The sequence below is a fragment of the Cryptotermes secundus genome, unplaced genomic scaffold (assembly GCF_002891405.2).
Source record: "Cryptotermes secundus unplaced genomic scaffold, Csec_1.0 scaffold1474, whole genome shotgun sequence".
Lineage (NCBI taxonomy): Eukaryota > Metazoa > Arthropoda > Insecta > Blattodea > Kalotermitidae > Cryptotermes > Cryptotermes secundus.
The window spans coordinates 99562-114834 of record NW_019733853.1 but is presented as its reverse complement, the minus strand read 5'-3'; the positions used below and the strand labels follow the sequence as shown (position 1 = coordinate 114834).

At 44.2% G+C, this 15273-nt stretch overlaps 1 protein-coding gene across 1 annotated transcript in view; it reads left to right on the top strand.

Moving 5' to 3' along the window:
- Positions 1–15273, top strand: part of LOC111868337 (short-chain dehydrogenase/reductase family 16C member 6-like) — a 72070-nt gene that overhangs the window by 29218 nt on the left and 27579 nt on the right. The window contains exon 2 of the mRNA XM_023858892.2: positions 8768–8950. Coding sequence (XP_023714660.1) covers positions 8774–8950 — 177 coding nt within the window. The 5' untranslated portion in view covers positions 8768–8773. The remainder of the gene's footprint in view (positions 1–8767; positions 8951–15273) is intronic.

Here is a 15273-nt window from a genome sequence, read left to right as displayed (position 1 = left end):
CTTGTCTACTGACGCCAGTAGGCTTCTGTGCACCCAGCACAAGTTTTCGGTCGCCTCTTTCTGTCGCTGTGTGAACTGTCATGTCTACTGACGCCAGTAGGCTTCTGTGCACCCAGCACAAGTTTCGGTCGCCTCTTTCTGTCGCTGTGTGAACTCTCATGTCTACTGACGCCAGCAGGCTTCTGTGCACCCAGCACAAGTTTCGGTCGCCTCTTTCTGTCGCTGTGTGAACTCTCTTGTCTACTGACGCCAGTAGGCTTCTGTGCACCCAGCACAAGTTTTCGGTCGCCTCTTTCTGTCGCTGTGTGAACTGTCATGTCTACTGACGCCAGTAGGCTTCTGTGCACCCAGCACAAGTTTCGGTCGCCTCTTTCTGTCGCTGTGTGAACTCTCATGTCTACTGACGCCAGCAGGCTTCTGTGCACCCAGCACAAGTTTCGGTCGCCTCTTTCCGTCGCTGTGTGAACTCTCATGTCTACTGACGCCAGCAGGCTTCTGTGCACCCAGCACAAGTTTCGGTCGCCTCTTTCTGTCGCTGTGTGAACTCTCATGTCTACTGACGCCAGCAGGCTTCTGTGCACCCAGCACAAGTTTTCGGTCGCCTCATCACGTACCTTATAGTAATGCTATGCGCTTTGCTAACAGCACCTACACCGCATTATTTTTGTAACTGACTTTGAAGCTGTTGACTCGGCACATTTTTATTATTATTATTAATGTCAATTTACAGTCTACTTGACACTGCAAGTAATAAGCAAATGTGATGGGTGCTTATGTCGTGAAGGCGGCAGCTGCCCAGTGGCAGTACTCTACATTTTAGTTATATAAGTCTTCTGGCCAGGTTGTCCTCAGTCGTCTTGCTGCTGGGTGCGGTTTCGTTAATTCAACGATTAGCGGGTTCTCGTGTCCTGTTATCCGAGTACGGTGTCTGGTGGCATGTTTTCTGATCTCTTCCGTGTTGAAGGGTATGTTGAGGTCGTTGTGGGTAGTTCTGTTTGTTACGTACCATGGTGCGCCTGTGATTCTTCGTAGTGTTTTCGATTGGAACGTTTGGAGGATTTTGGTGTTGGATGGTCGAGCGCAGCCCCAGAGCTCGATGCCATAGGTCCATATAGGTTTTAAGATTGCCTTGTATAACAGGGTTTTGTTCTCCAGGGACAATTGCGAGCGTTTTCCTAGCAGCCACCGCAGCTGTCTCTCTTTCAGCGTTAACTGTTGGCGTTTCTTTTTGATATGAGTCCTCCACGTGAGTTTTTATCTAGGTAAAGACCTAAGTATTTGACTTCGGTGTTGCTTGGTATGTTCCTGTTGTTGATTGTTATTTGCGGACAAGTGGTTCGGCGATTGGTGAAGGTGATTTGGACTGATTTCTCGTTGTTTATGCTCATGCGCCATTTGTGGAACCACTAAGACCGAAGAAACGAACTGAACGGAATTACTTTTGTACACTATATATGAGGCGTGGTCACCCTGATGCTTTACTTCAAGAAGTGGCTATAATAGCGCTAAACACTGCCCCCCTTTTCTCTTAACAGTCCTCCTCCTTATTCGTACCCGGAACATATGTAACTGTGTAATGCTGCGTTGCTCCTCCAGCCGCTGTCCTTCAACTAAGTGTTCTTCTGTTGTAAATGTAGTCTGTATATTTAAAGATGAAGAATGCCGTCTTCTGGGATGTAGTCCCGTGTAGACCTTGTTTGAACCGACGTTTCGGAGGAACGTATCGCTTCCATCTTCAAAGTAAAACAATCCGTGAGCGAGGAACCAGCTTGAACAGGTGGTTACAGCTCTGTTGTCAGAATAGTTTCTTTAAATCGGGCTCGGCCTCTTCTTTCGGGAAGCCGGGATGGCTCAGTCGGTATAGCGACTGGCACGGACTGGAGGACTGAGTGGTCGGGTCCCAGTAGGGTCAAGAATTTTCTCTTCTTACAGACCGCCTTTGGGGCTCATCCAGTAGCCTGTGCAGTGGGCACCGTACGCCATTTTCCCCGGGGGTAAAGCGGCGGGAGCGTGAAGTTGACAACTCACCTCCAACTAGTGCCGAGATCAAGAAAACGTGGATCTATACATCCCCTCCCCATACATCTTCATGAGGTAGTGCTTAATTAGCTAAGCACAAGGACACATTTACCTTGCCTTATCTTACCTCTTCTTTCCATTCACAAATACACTCAAGTGCCAAAAGTCACGGGATAGCAGTATGTAAACTTATTTTTAAGTGGCGCCACCGTCCCTTGACGGCTTGGGAATGCCCAGAGCAGTATCAGTTGTGAGGTGTTCTCTCGTGAGTCAGGTTGAACACCGGCCAGTCTGCTCATGGCAAGCCGACGTGAATAATCGGAGTTTGAACGGGGCATGATAGTGGGTGCCAGGCGGATGGGACATTCCATTTCCGAAGTTGTGCGGTCATTCAATATTCCTTGATTCACGGTGTCACGTGTGTACCGGGAATACCCTGTGGAAGGCATTTCCACCCACCGAGGACAGCGCAGTGGCCGACCACGGGTGCTTAATGATCGTGACCAGCGGCGTCTAGCTATAATTGTCCGTGGTAACAGAGAAGGGACACTGGCTGAAATCACATCCACATTCAATGCAGGAGGTACCAGACGCATATCCAGCAGGTCAGTGCAGTGTTCTTTAGCTTCCATGGGATATGGGAGCAGAAGACCGACCAGAGTGCCTCTGTTAACACAGCGCCTCACCTGGGCTTGTGACGTCGATAATTGGACCCTGGAGGATTGGCAACATGTGGCGTGGTCCTATGAGTCACAGTACCAGTTGTTTCGAGAGGATGGTAGGGTTCGGGTGTGGCGCAGACCCCATGAGGCCATGAACCCCCAGTTGTCAACAAGGCACCGTGCAGGCTAGTGGTGGTTCCATACTGGTGTGGCGTGTGTTCACGTGGCATGAGTTGGGTCTGCTCGTCCACCTAAACACGTCATTGACCGGTGACCGCTACGTTACACTGCTTGGTGACCATTTGCAGTCCTGCATGGACTTCATGTACCCCCACAACAATGGGATATTCCAGCAGGACAATGCACCGTGTCATCGGGCCGGAGTTGTCCAGAATTAGTTCGAGGAGCATTCTGGAGAGTTCCGGCGAATGGTGTGGCCACCACGTTCGCCCGACATGAACCCAATCGAGCATTTATGGGACGTGGTGGAGAGGTCCATTCGCACCCAAAATCCCGCACCTATAAATACCAGGGAGCTGTGGGCGGCTATCCAGACGGCATGGCTTAATATATCTCGAGAGGTCTTCTGTCCACTTGTGGAATCGATGCACTTCTCCGGGCTATAGGGGGTCCTACACGATACAAGGTACCTATCCCATGACCTTTGGCACTTCAGTGTATATCAGTCTTACAAGTTCCAGCTAATACATAACCGATGTAGTTGAAATAGCGTCGATTAAGAAGCCAATGATCAACCAGAAGTTGTCGAAATTATCATGATTTATTGACAGTGTAGTTAAATGGCCGATTGCAGTGACCGCGTGGTCTAAGGCATGCACTGTCTTGGCCCGCTCGAATATTGGGATCGTGGGTTGGAATCCCACTAGAGGAAAGGATGTCTGAAATACAAGCAAGAGACAGGGGCCGTAAGACTGGAACGCGGAACAGTTCTCTGCGAACTTTCGCCGAACCTGTGTAGCCTTAGCTACTAGCAGCGTCCTTACATAAGCCATGTATAAACCCAAATTCCTCTGAACCCGATCTCTTGGAGCGAGTCACACTCACCTCATCTCCAGACGCTGCTATCCTTACCGGAACCAGACGCAGTCAGCGGTGAAAAAAGACAGCCTTAGCGACGTCCAACTTCGCTTGATCACGCTGTTTTGCGAGAGCGTAAATATAGTTGCTTTTCTTAATTAAGCACGTCAGCAATGACGTATAAAGGAGTGCAGTAAGGCAGTGCCGTAGCTCAGGCGGTTAGTCGCTGACTTCCACCGCAGCGGCACTGGTTCGAGCCCATGTCAGGTCATGTGGTATTTGTGGTGGACAAAGTGGTGCTGGGGCAGGTTTTCTCCGAGTACTTCGACTTCTCCTGCCAATTGTCATTTCACCGACTGCTCCACATTCATCATCATTTATCATCCGGGGCGGGTAAAATAGGCCAAACAGTGGCCGACGTACCTAGTGGGCTCAGTCTCACCCCATCCCAATCAACAAAAAATCTAAAAATATAAGTGCTCAGTTCTTATGCAAAAACCTTTCTCGGGAGGAAAGCCCGGCCATTATGAGGAGGAGGACGTTTGTGGAACGCTGACGCCGACAATGAAGACTGGGTTGGCAGTGACAATTCAGAAATTCAAAGAGGTAAATGGGATAAAAGATAATGTTTCTGTTTTCTGAAATACAATGCAATGCAGTCGATTACAACACAGACGATAAAGCTGTTCATAACCACCGATATGAGAACCTCAAATCGAGTAGAAAAATATCGCTTGCATCTACCTCCGAAACGTCGGTTAACTTACATCGGACTACATGGCGTTATGTCCCAGAAGACACAACCGGCGCTGCGAGAACCTGGGATAAGGTAACGGTGTAGATATCGTAACTAACTCAACTGAGTTGAGCCCTTCTTGAGGAACCACCAGCTGGTCAACTACTTAAGAATTTCCCAACATTTTGTGGAACCCGAATGTTTATTACCGTCTTCATAGGATCCCTCCACTGTGTCCTTTTCCTGAGCCATATCAATCCAATCCATATCATCCCATGATCCCTTACGCACCGGCCGCGCTTTATTCTCCAGGAAAATTATATAATTAATTACTGGTACTAGGCCCTGGGGTTTATTCAGCCTCTAACAGAAATGAGTACCAGGAATTAATTAAATAATTTTCCTGGGGAGTGAAGCGCGGCCGGCGCGTAAGGCTGACAACCTTACCGCCATCTTTGAGCCGACTGTCTACATCAGGCTTGTCAAACTCAACTTGTACATAGGGCCACCTCAGCCCTATAAATAAGAGTCCAGGGCCGCACTTCAAAATAGAAATATACATTAGATTTTGATACAAGGAAATTTAATTCTATTTATTATTTTGGAATTATTTCAATATAATTACCTAAAGTGGAACACTTATATTTTGTCCACAAATCAAACATGTAATTTTACTTTCTATTTCACAACAGAAATAAGCGATTTCCCATTTTCCTTGTAAAACACGGCGCTCACTTTCAATAGTTCTTCTTTTGCTACTTGAATTTTTTGAAAGCGGCATTGCCCTTTAAAAGTTACTGTCCATATACAAGAAAACTCGTAGTTGATAATTTAATGTTTAATTATAACCTTTATACGTTCATCACAATGTAACATCAGCACCTGTCGCTGTGTGAAAATGAACTGAATGACAATGTACAAGAGACTACCGGACTAGTAGGAAGGTGTATCTTGTCTCAATGGTCATAAAAGTGAAAGTTTGCTAGCAGCCCATTAGAAAATGACTGGGGGTTGCAAACTAGTATTGAAGGTAGAAATCCCTTGCACTTGACTGTCAGTTTCCACCCTCCTTTCATTCTTACTACGCCTCCAAAAGGGATTCTTGGAAATACTTGGGGTGGTGAGGCTGGCGGATTTTAGTGCATTAACCTTCTGAAATACAATAGTTTGTCCTTCACGAACTTTACAAACCGTTAGTTGGACAAACCCTTTTGCAATTCTCAGAATCACTTTTCCTGCAGCCTGCTAATTTATGTCTGCGTGAGACTTCTTGTCTTCTGGTCTGTTGGAAAATTGTCTTTACAAAAAATATTTCTACTAAAATTTTAATATTGATTTTATTATCAATTAGCTCTAAAAGTTGAGGGGCCGCACTTTGCGGTTATGGGGGCCGCATGCTTGACACGGCTAGTCTAGACAATGTGGGACCCTCAACGCCTCACAACCCTATGGGCCTTCACGGCCTGGTACGGGGATAGCTTTACTTTACTTTTTACTCATTTATGTTAAGAGGCTGAGTGAACCCAAGGGCCATAGTGCGGCTGGAAGGATTAGGTCACTTGAAAAAAATCCAATGACCTCATCGAGACTTGAACCCGCGCCCTTCCGGCTTGTAGCCATAGCCCCTCAACCAACTACGCTACCGCTACCGCATGCCCCCTCTGAAAGGCTGGTAACCCCTCTTACAGTCATTTATTCCTCTATACAGTTCTCTAATGTTCTTGTTTTTACTGTTCATTGCAAGCTCATCAATTTTGTCTTTTAGCTATTCCCCCTTTTTATTCCTGAAATGCCTGTGGTTTTACGTCTTCTGTTGCTTCAGTTATGCCCATTCATTTCGCTGGGATCTTGTAACCACTGCAATTTGGCTTTTTTCCTTTGGTCTAATCATTTTGAACATCCTTGCTGATCCAGTTAGTAATAACCTAGACTTAGGCTGAAATTTTGGTATTCTCTCTGATAGCTTCCCACGTTATCATCCAAGGTGGTCCAAAGTTGCGAACCTATTTTGTATTTCAGTCCTGTACTGTTCTTTACCCTGTAGGTGTTTTATCGTAAATAAATTAATATGGGCTTCCTTTTCCTCAAAAAGTGGGGTGGCCTAAGTCGCAGGATTCACTGCATTTCGTGACAGCGGCAAAGAGAGTGCCGGTCCCGGTGGCCTGCTCGCGTCTTCTGCCCGGTTTCGAGTATGATTTTCATTTGTGTCCTTGGCAAACATTGCAGCATGCAGCCTTCCATCACCGTTTTAGCATGGAAGAGGCAAACGTAGAGCTGGAAAGCGTTAAAGACGAAAGCATGTAAGTGAATTGCAAAGTGAATTAAGTAGAATTTACGTCACAGATGGGTACATTTCCTGAAGCTATTTCTTAGAGTAAATGTAAAAGGAACTTACTGTGACGGACTTGCTCAAAGAATTAAGCTGTGGAGCCAGAAACCTCCGTTTCAGTTAAATACATTCATGAGAGAACGCAATCAATAAGAGAACTTCCGTTGCTTAGCAGGTAACGTTTCGGTAAGCACGCTCTTTATGACAACGAATCATTTATATGAATTTCCACTGATACGAGCTAGCCTATAAGGAGCCGTGGAGACTCTTCATTGAATCATTCGTCAAATAGACGTCGTTCAAGGTAATAACGAGTTTTTTCATAGAGATTCTTTAAACTTTCAATTATAATTGACTATAATCGTGAAGAAATGCCAATAAATCCAATCATCAGAACCAGAAACACTTATTATTAGTCACGCAAACCCTTATATGTGAAACTATTTTCAATTAACCTGTTGAATCTGCCAAGGAGATTCGAGTCAGCCTACATGAGACCAAACTCGAAACAAATCTACATTGGCCAGTAGTGCAACAATGTATGAGTGTTCCGGATTTCTTACCACATCCGGTTATAAGGTTGTTTTGTAATTCCTCTTGAATTTACATAGTCTCATAATAAATATGTTCCATACTCATTAAAGATATCCGACCAAGCAAGTTTGCTTTAGATTTATTAGTTTTCCTCAGTTCCTCCGTGCAAATTCCGTGACAGTACATCCTTCAACATCCCTGCCTGTTCATTATTCACTAATATCCTTAGAGTTGAAGCTGTATAGTCTGACACAGGGGCAGCGTTGGCAAAAGAACTGTAAGCAGATGATACAATAAAGCAAGAAACCATGTAATAATTTCAATAAATTTTTGGACTTGACTCCAGATAAGTTCTATCATCTGTTTTGGAATCCTCTTGATTTTATATGGCCCACAGGAAATATGTTCCGTGTCCACCAGCAAGCATTATGCTGTACTTCCTTGCGTTTCAATTTCGGTTAGAATCGGACAGCTGTAATGGACATTTTACCTAAATCTACTTTTTATTCGCATTTCTGGGGTAAATCGCTAAACATTTATCAGAGAGTCAACATTTTGAATAAATCTGGTAGAAATTTCACATAGATTATACGCCGAATACAGGTTTTCCGCAAGTCAAAGGTTTTCGAGACAACTAAACAAAATTATTGTTATGTTTGTCGTCTCTTGAGAAAGGCTGGATCGCTTGTTCTGCCCACTAATTCTGCGCTCTTTATAAGAGCAACAAAGTTGATAATCACCAAGAATGGAACACCCCGACTATCCAAGGAAGAGTCCTTGCCACGGAGTTAAACATTTAGTTTTAATAGGGTGACCAGTTTGTTGGTTATTAGTTAGTACATCAGTCTGTCACTCAGTCCTTCACCTGTTACTTAGACGGGCTGCTTTCTGTGTGGTCCGTGCCGAGGGATTATAAAATGGCATAGAAGACGCGACCGAGTAGAGTCGAGTGTAGAACAGTCGAATGAAGGGAAGAGCTGAGTTTCGGGGCGCCAACCCGCCAGGATATGAGGTTGGAATTGAATTTGAGTCGAGTCTCAGAAATTGGCAGCTGCAGAATGACAAGAAAGGAATTAGGCTGTGACAAGAAGACTTCACCTGTCATTTGAAGTTGCAGTGAGACTGTGACAAAATCCGTTGCCAGGATACGGCTAGTGCATGCTGAGAAACCTAGTGTCTGCGTAACGGTGAACTGTGAAGTGTGTAGCATAGCGATAGCGCTGTATTGCATCTAATCCTGGGTAATGTGTTAACAAAACCAATGCTCCAATCCAATACCCGTCTTATAAGTCACTGATGAGTTCCTTGGCCAGTTAGTTAATCACCAGTCAGTTCCTTCATCAATCAATCAATTACTCGTAGTTCGTTAGAAAATGGTTCAGTTAGTAAGTTGGTGAATTAGTCAGTTAACAGCTCATTCCATTTATCCAGCCAGTCTCACTCTTACAGGTGGCCATGACAGCAGCGAGCGGTAGCAATGCCAGGGCCGTCACGGACAGATGTCTCCAAGTGCTACAGTTCGCCAAGGGATCAATCTCAGCGGTACTCCAGGCCGCGCTTGTTGCAATCAGATCCACGTATCATCTTGTGTGGCCGCAACTCGTCAGGTCGTTAGCGGGAGAAATTGTCTTGGTATGTACCGAACTCCAGTATTTAAAGCCCGGGTACTTGGAGCTGACAGTCCTCCGACGCGCAGTAGGGGAAGTATTGGTAGTGGCGGGGAGAGCTCCAGTGTGGCGGGGAATGCAGTACAGGCGTTCTCTAAAGGAAATACCTTCTTACCTCATTGTGTTGCATAGTGTTGGTGGTTTAGTCTCGTTGATGTCCACACATCCGATGTTAAGTTTTAAGTGCCGAATGACAGACTGTTATGCACTATACACTATTATAAACTTCTCACTGTTATATACATGAAGAGTCTATTTACATATTACACGGGTCTATTCTAAAGGGGCAACACCGGCAATGTCCGCATAGATATCATCTCCACATGCCTGTCCTTCCTCGTCACCACCAGATGAATCGGAGCTATCATCAGAACTGTATCACTATCACCGCCAACATGGAAGACGAACTCCCGTCCTGCGTCCAAAAGGCCTTCCCGTGCCATTTATTGTTGCTCAATGTTCCTTGCACGCTGGCACCTACGTTGCCATTCTTCTGCAGTTATGGAAGCCAATTTTTGGTCTGCCAGCTTAATGACGTCATCCATCTTAAATGTGGTATTGTTTTGAGCAACCCAACTTTTCACGGTGGCCCATATTAACTCAGTTCGATTAAGTTCTGGGTGATACGTAGGGAGTCGTAAAATATTGTGATTCTGTTCTGCAAAGATTCCATCTATTTTACAGGCAAGGTATTTCGGTTTGAGGGGAAGGATCATATTATATATGTCTGGATTCCGCAATGATGAAAAATCAGTGTTACTGAAGGTAATAGGTGGAAGGTGATATTTTAGCCAGGATATCATAAAATCTCTTCTTGAATTTGAGTTAGGGGCTCTGTTTAGTTGTACATTATGGTAGGGAGCATTATCAATGACAAGGACAGAATTCGGGGGAAGGTTACGAATAAGCCGCTCCTTTAACCGTTTTTCATAATTGGTGTAGTTCATGACACTGTGGTAGTCTCCTGTCTTTTGGTGGAATTTGAAGCGGACATAGGCACTAGGGATGAAACCTTGCTCCCCCCCTGCATAGATTACAATGAGCCGGTGGCCTTTGGACACAGGGGAAAATAATCCCTGGATGGATCCATCACTCCATGCATATAGGGTGGTGTGCGGAGAATGAATATAGGTTTCATCCATGTAGATGATTGGGCGGCCCTCTTCCCTATATTCTCTAATTTGCCGCAAATACTGAAGACGTTTGGCTCTGATATTATATTGTTCCACAGGTATCTGCCGATTATTTTTTGTTTTCTTCCAGTGGAACCCCAGTTTCAAAATAATTTTCTTTAATGTGGAGATGTATCCCTGAAAATCTAAAGTTTTCTTCAATTTTTCGTGAACTTTCTTCAGGGTAGGTCTCCGTTTCTCGACTATGTAAAAGTTATTAATTGTTCTTTGCAGCACAGACTCGTTAAAGTCGTCGAAAGTGGCTAGTGGAGATTTCCTAGGTCTTTTTTATGGGGTGTCGAAAATGAATTGGAAGGCCCAGATTCGATAGTTTTTTCTTCTGACACTACTTTCCGATACACCTGTTGCCTTTGCTATTTCCACTCCTATGTTCTTCACTGTAATTGTTGGCCCAGCATCTTTCATATACTTTTATACATTACTAATAATTTCTCTTGATTGTGAATGCAACACTTTTCCACTCAATTTACTTCGTGTAAGTGGCATGTTAAAGGAGATAGAAAAATGTAACCATATAAATAAACAAAAAAGAAAATCAACGAATAAAAATAAACAATAAAATAAAATATTAATACAGTAAATAGAGAATTGTACCTGTTACTCTCTATGAACAGCAAGATCGCGTCAGTGCTAACAAAGCAGTACACATGTTTCCTAATGCGTCCCAACATCAGGGGCCTTGGTATTCGTTTATAACAGATATAAATCTGTTGCTAGCAACAGAAGCACACATATATCATAACAGGCAGCCACTAATTAGTTGTCCTTGCATTCTGATAAATACAGAGCGTTCAGTTAAGGAGGAAACTTCGCCACACCGCAGACCCGGCCGACAGCCCTCACAGATTGCTACTGTAAGTGCTGATAAACGCGCGCCGGTACAGTTACAGCAGTATTCTGTGAGGAATATTGGGCCCGGTCAGCGGTGTGGCGAAGTTTCTTCCTTGATTGAACACTCTGTATTTCCGTGTAAGAAGACCATGTAAGACCAACGGTGTTTAATTTCGTCGAAATCCGTTAAATAGTTTCGCAGACGTGTACAACTTGCCCGTCGTTAGTGAATTTCACGCATGAGGCCCAGTTAAAGAGTATACACACATGTTGTGAGTAGAGACAGCTGCAGCTCTGCCAGCAGAGACAAGAGGTGCTACACTTCAACTGCTCCACATCTCTTCTGCTGGATGTGTCTATCAGCAAATAACGCCGGATAATGTAGAATGGGAGATTAATACAGATGCTTATGAAGATTTCTACGTACTGTTGTGTTCTCATTTCTTGTTTTTAAGAGTTGAAGAATTCTGTCTTAGGCGACATAATGTCACGCGGTTCATCTATGCGACGTTTCGGAGGTAGCTGCAGACGATATGTTCCTCTTCGTACCCACCCATGTATTCATCATGCTGCTGCCACTTGGAGCATAGGGCATTCGCGAAAGGCTCTGTTCCGCTTCGGTGTCTTAATCTTATGCAGTCGGTGGGATCACACGGCCGCTACCGACACAGGACAACACACCAGAGTAGAAACGCAGATAAACTTCCATGCCTTGAGTGGGATTCGAACCCACGATCCCAGTGTCCGAGAGAGCGAACACATTTCATGCCTTAGACCGCGCCTGACCAAGGGTGTGAAACTTGGTCTCTGACATTAAGGGAGGAACATAGACTGAGGGTGTTTGAGAACAGGGTGTTGAGGAGAATATATGGACCAAAGAGAGATGAAGTGACAGGAGGTTCGAGAAAACTGAGTAATGAGGAGCTTCATAACTTGTACTCTTCTCCAACTATGATTAGAATGATCAAGTCAAGGAGGATGAGGTGGGCAGGTCATGTAGCAAGAATGGGGGAGACGAGGAATGCGTATAGGATATTGGTGGGAAAGCCAGAAGGGAAGACCAAGGCGTAGGTGGGTGGACAATATTAGAATGGATCTTAGAGAGATAGGATGGGATGGTATGGATTGGACAGATCTGGCTCAGGATAGGGACCAGTGGAGGGCTCTTGTGAACACGGTGATGAAACTTCGAGTTTCATAAAATGCTGGGAAATTCTTGAGTAGCTGCAGAATTGGCGGCTTCTCAAGAAGGGCTCAGCTTCATGAGTAAGTACGTAAGACCGCGCGGCCACCGTGATCGCCTTTCACAAGACTATAGGGCGTTATATCCATCTCAACCTATCTGACTTACCAAGCTACGAACTTCCGAGAAAGATTACATGTTACTAAGCTCCTCATTATAAAGTTACCCTTGTAACAGGCCGTGGAGGCCCGTAGTGTTGAGACGTCGAGGCTCCCACACTTTCTAGACAATCGGCTCACAGATGGCGGTAAGGTTGTCAGCCTTACGCGTCGGCCGTCCTTTAACCCCAAGAAGATTTCTGGTACTCATTTCTGTTAGAGGCTGAGTCGACCCCATGGCCATAGTGGGGCTGGAATGATTAGGTAAATTGAATAATCCAATAACCTCATCGAGACTTGAACCCGCGACCTTCCGGCTTGTAGCATAGTGCCCAAGCCCCTCATTATGCAGATCCTTTAGTGCTCCTTTCAGCAAATTCCTCCTGAATCCAAGTTTTCTTCTTAACACTTTGTACGGTCCGTTGTAGTTTATATAATTACAGTAGTAAACCGGTTCAACTGTTCATACGTGAACACCTTGTTCACCTTGCTTAGCTCGACGTTTCAGATCATGCTGCTTATAGCCACTGTTCCTTCGTAATTTGAAATCATGAAGGCCGTAAGTTGTATGTGAATAAAAGTTCTATTTTTCAAGTTACTGAAAATAACTCACGGTTCGAAAACAAAACAGCGTTTTGTTCTGGCAGTAATTCGATTCAATTTAATTCATGTTTATTTACGTGCAATAACTTAACAGCACAGTGGCCTATTACAAAGTCAGCACGAGTATAAAAGATACAGAAAAATAATTAAAACAAAATACAGATATGACAGAAATAAATCTGTAAGCATAAATCTAAAGAAGACTTAAATATATACATACATTTATGAATTATTACGAGTGTTGCTAATACTGTTAGTAACTAAATACTGCGATAAGACAACTGGGAGTGATAGCATAAAATTAATAAGAAGTCAATAAATTAAAACCAATTACATAAGAAAATTAAAGTTAGCCGAGGTATACACATTTGTAGTGAATGAAAACACTAATCCAATAACACTCTAAAAGGTTTGGTACATGCTTGTAAAATATGATTCAGAGAAACCGCTCCGTGTGCAAATATGTCGAGATCTTTACCCACCACGTTGGTAGCAAGGGCGCACCGAGAAGAGGGACAGTGTCTTTTTGAGGGACGAACGCAAAAGTAGAGAAGTCTTGAACATGACAAGTTGGAACACGAAGACTAGCATTATCCAGAAGGGAGGAGCAGGATTTAAGGCCACGATAAACCTGAATGAAGAAGAGTGCATCAAGAATAATAATAATAATAATAACAATAATCGTTGTGGAACCTCTCGACCCTATATATATACTCAGTTTCTAACAGCAAACAAATACATAGCCCCCAATTTCAGTTCTGCTCTCTGTCTGTTGTAGCCTTAAAACGGAATAACAATAGTTCTGTAACTGACTGTTCCATAGAGAACTATTCAATGTAAATGTGGAGCATATGCTTATTTTCTTGCTCAGTCTAGCTTGTCGTACTCGTAAATAAAGAATGTCATGAAACTTTGTATAATTACATTGCACAAAAATATATATTTTGTGACGCCGTGCAGTTTGGTAGAAATTTCAGAGTAACGTACTTGTTTGGAAAGCTAGCGCGTTCACTGAACTGTCCTTGAACTCTGGCGGAGTATACGCCTCACCTCTCCTTCAGAGCCACGGCGGGAAGAACCTCCAATGCGAAAGTTTTGGGCTAGATCTCTGGTTACTTAGTGAGGCTGTAACAAACGGCGAGGTTTCCTGGCGTTGGAAATAGCGGCTCCGGTCTAGAAAACCGAGATTAACGGCCGCGGGGATCCGTGAAACACTCTATCCGCAAAAGTTGGCACTAACTTCGCCGACAAGCGGCGGCCACTCGGTCGGTATAGTTCGCTTGCGGATTACAGGCCACGGAGTTTGTTTTTTGTGTATATATATATATATACTGTGAGGGTGCTATTTGGATGTCACTGGCTCAGGACTCTGTTCACTGATGGACGTTTGTATAAGGGGAGTTCATGCTTCACATTCTGCTAGCTAGTGCTGTGGGATTTAAAATTAATTCGTTTTGAGTGGTCAACTCTGTAACCGTTCATCATAATTTGGTGGAACCTTTTGTATTAATTAAATTTATATTAAGTTAAGATCACGTGAAATACAAACAGAGATAGTCAACTTTTTACACGCAGAAGTGACATTGTTCAAGTTTTGCTATGTGGACAGGAAGTAACATCTGGTACTTTCCTGGAATTCTGGCAGTTTCAGCAGAGTCGGAAAGTCTTTGGGAATTTGAGAGCTGACAGCTTAGAACAGCTATAAGTTAGAAGTGGGAGGGCCGGAGCCTCATCCCCTGATCATAATACATCAAGTCGCTGTCAACCTTAGCGTCAGGTCAGCAACTGCCAGAATCACAGAGCAAAGCAACATGATTGGAAATTCACAAATTTAGGGAACCTCCAAATTTTTAAACTAAACCAATGGCAGATGTTGGAGAAGTGGATTTCTCTTGGAGTTTGGGGTTCGTGGACCTCAGGGTTCGGAGAGAGATGAGTCCACCTCAGAGAGTCTTCATTCAACTTTCGGCCAAGTCAGACACAAAAACACAACTACGTCACTTCGCTAAAAGTATTACAAGTTAAAATAACAGTTAAGTGTAACTATTAGAGTTTCCGTTGTGTTCAGTGAGCTGAAGTTAGTTAAATACACGTAATTACTAAGTGCAAAAGTCTGAAGTGGTGTATGTGATTGTAGCGTGAGACCTCGGGATTAGAACTCATCTCTACCCATTACAGAGCAGAACCCACCTACTCCCGTCTTTCCCTATTTGCGAGACACCTAATGGTAGTACAGGAAACGAACTCCCGCCTACCAGCACCAACAGCCACAATTCTCCTCCCTTCCCGCCTAACTCTCGCCATCCACGAGGAAGGAGAG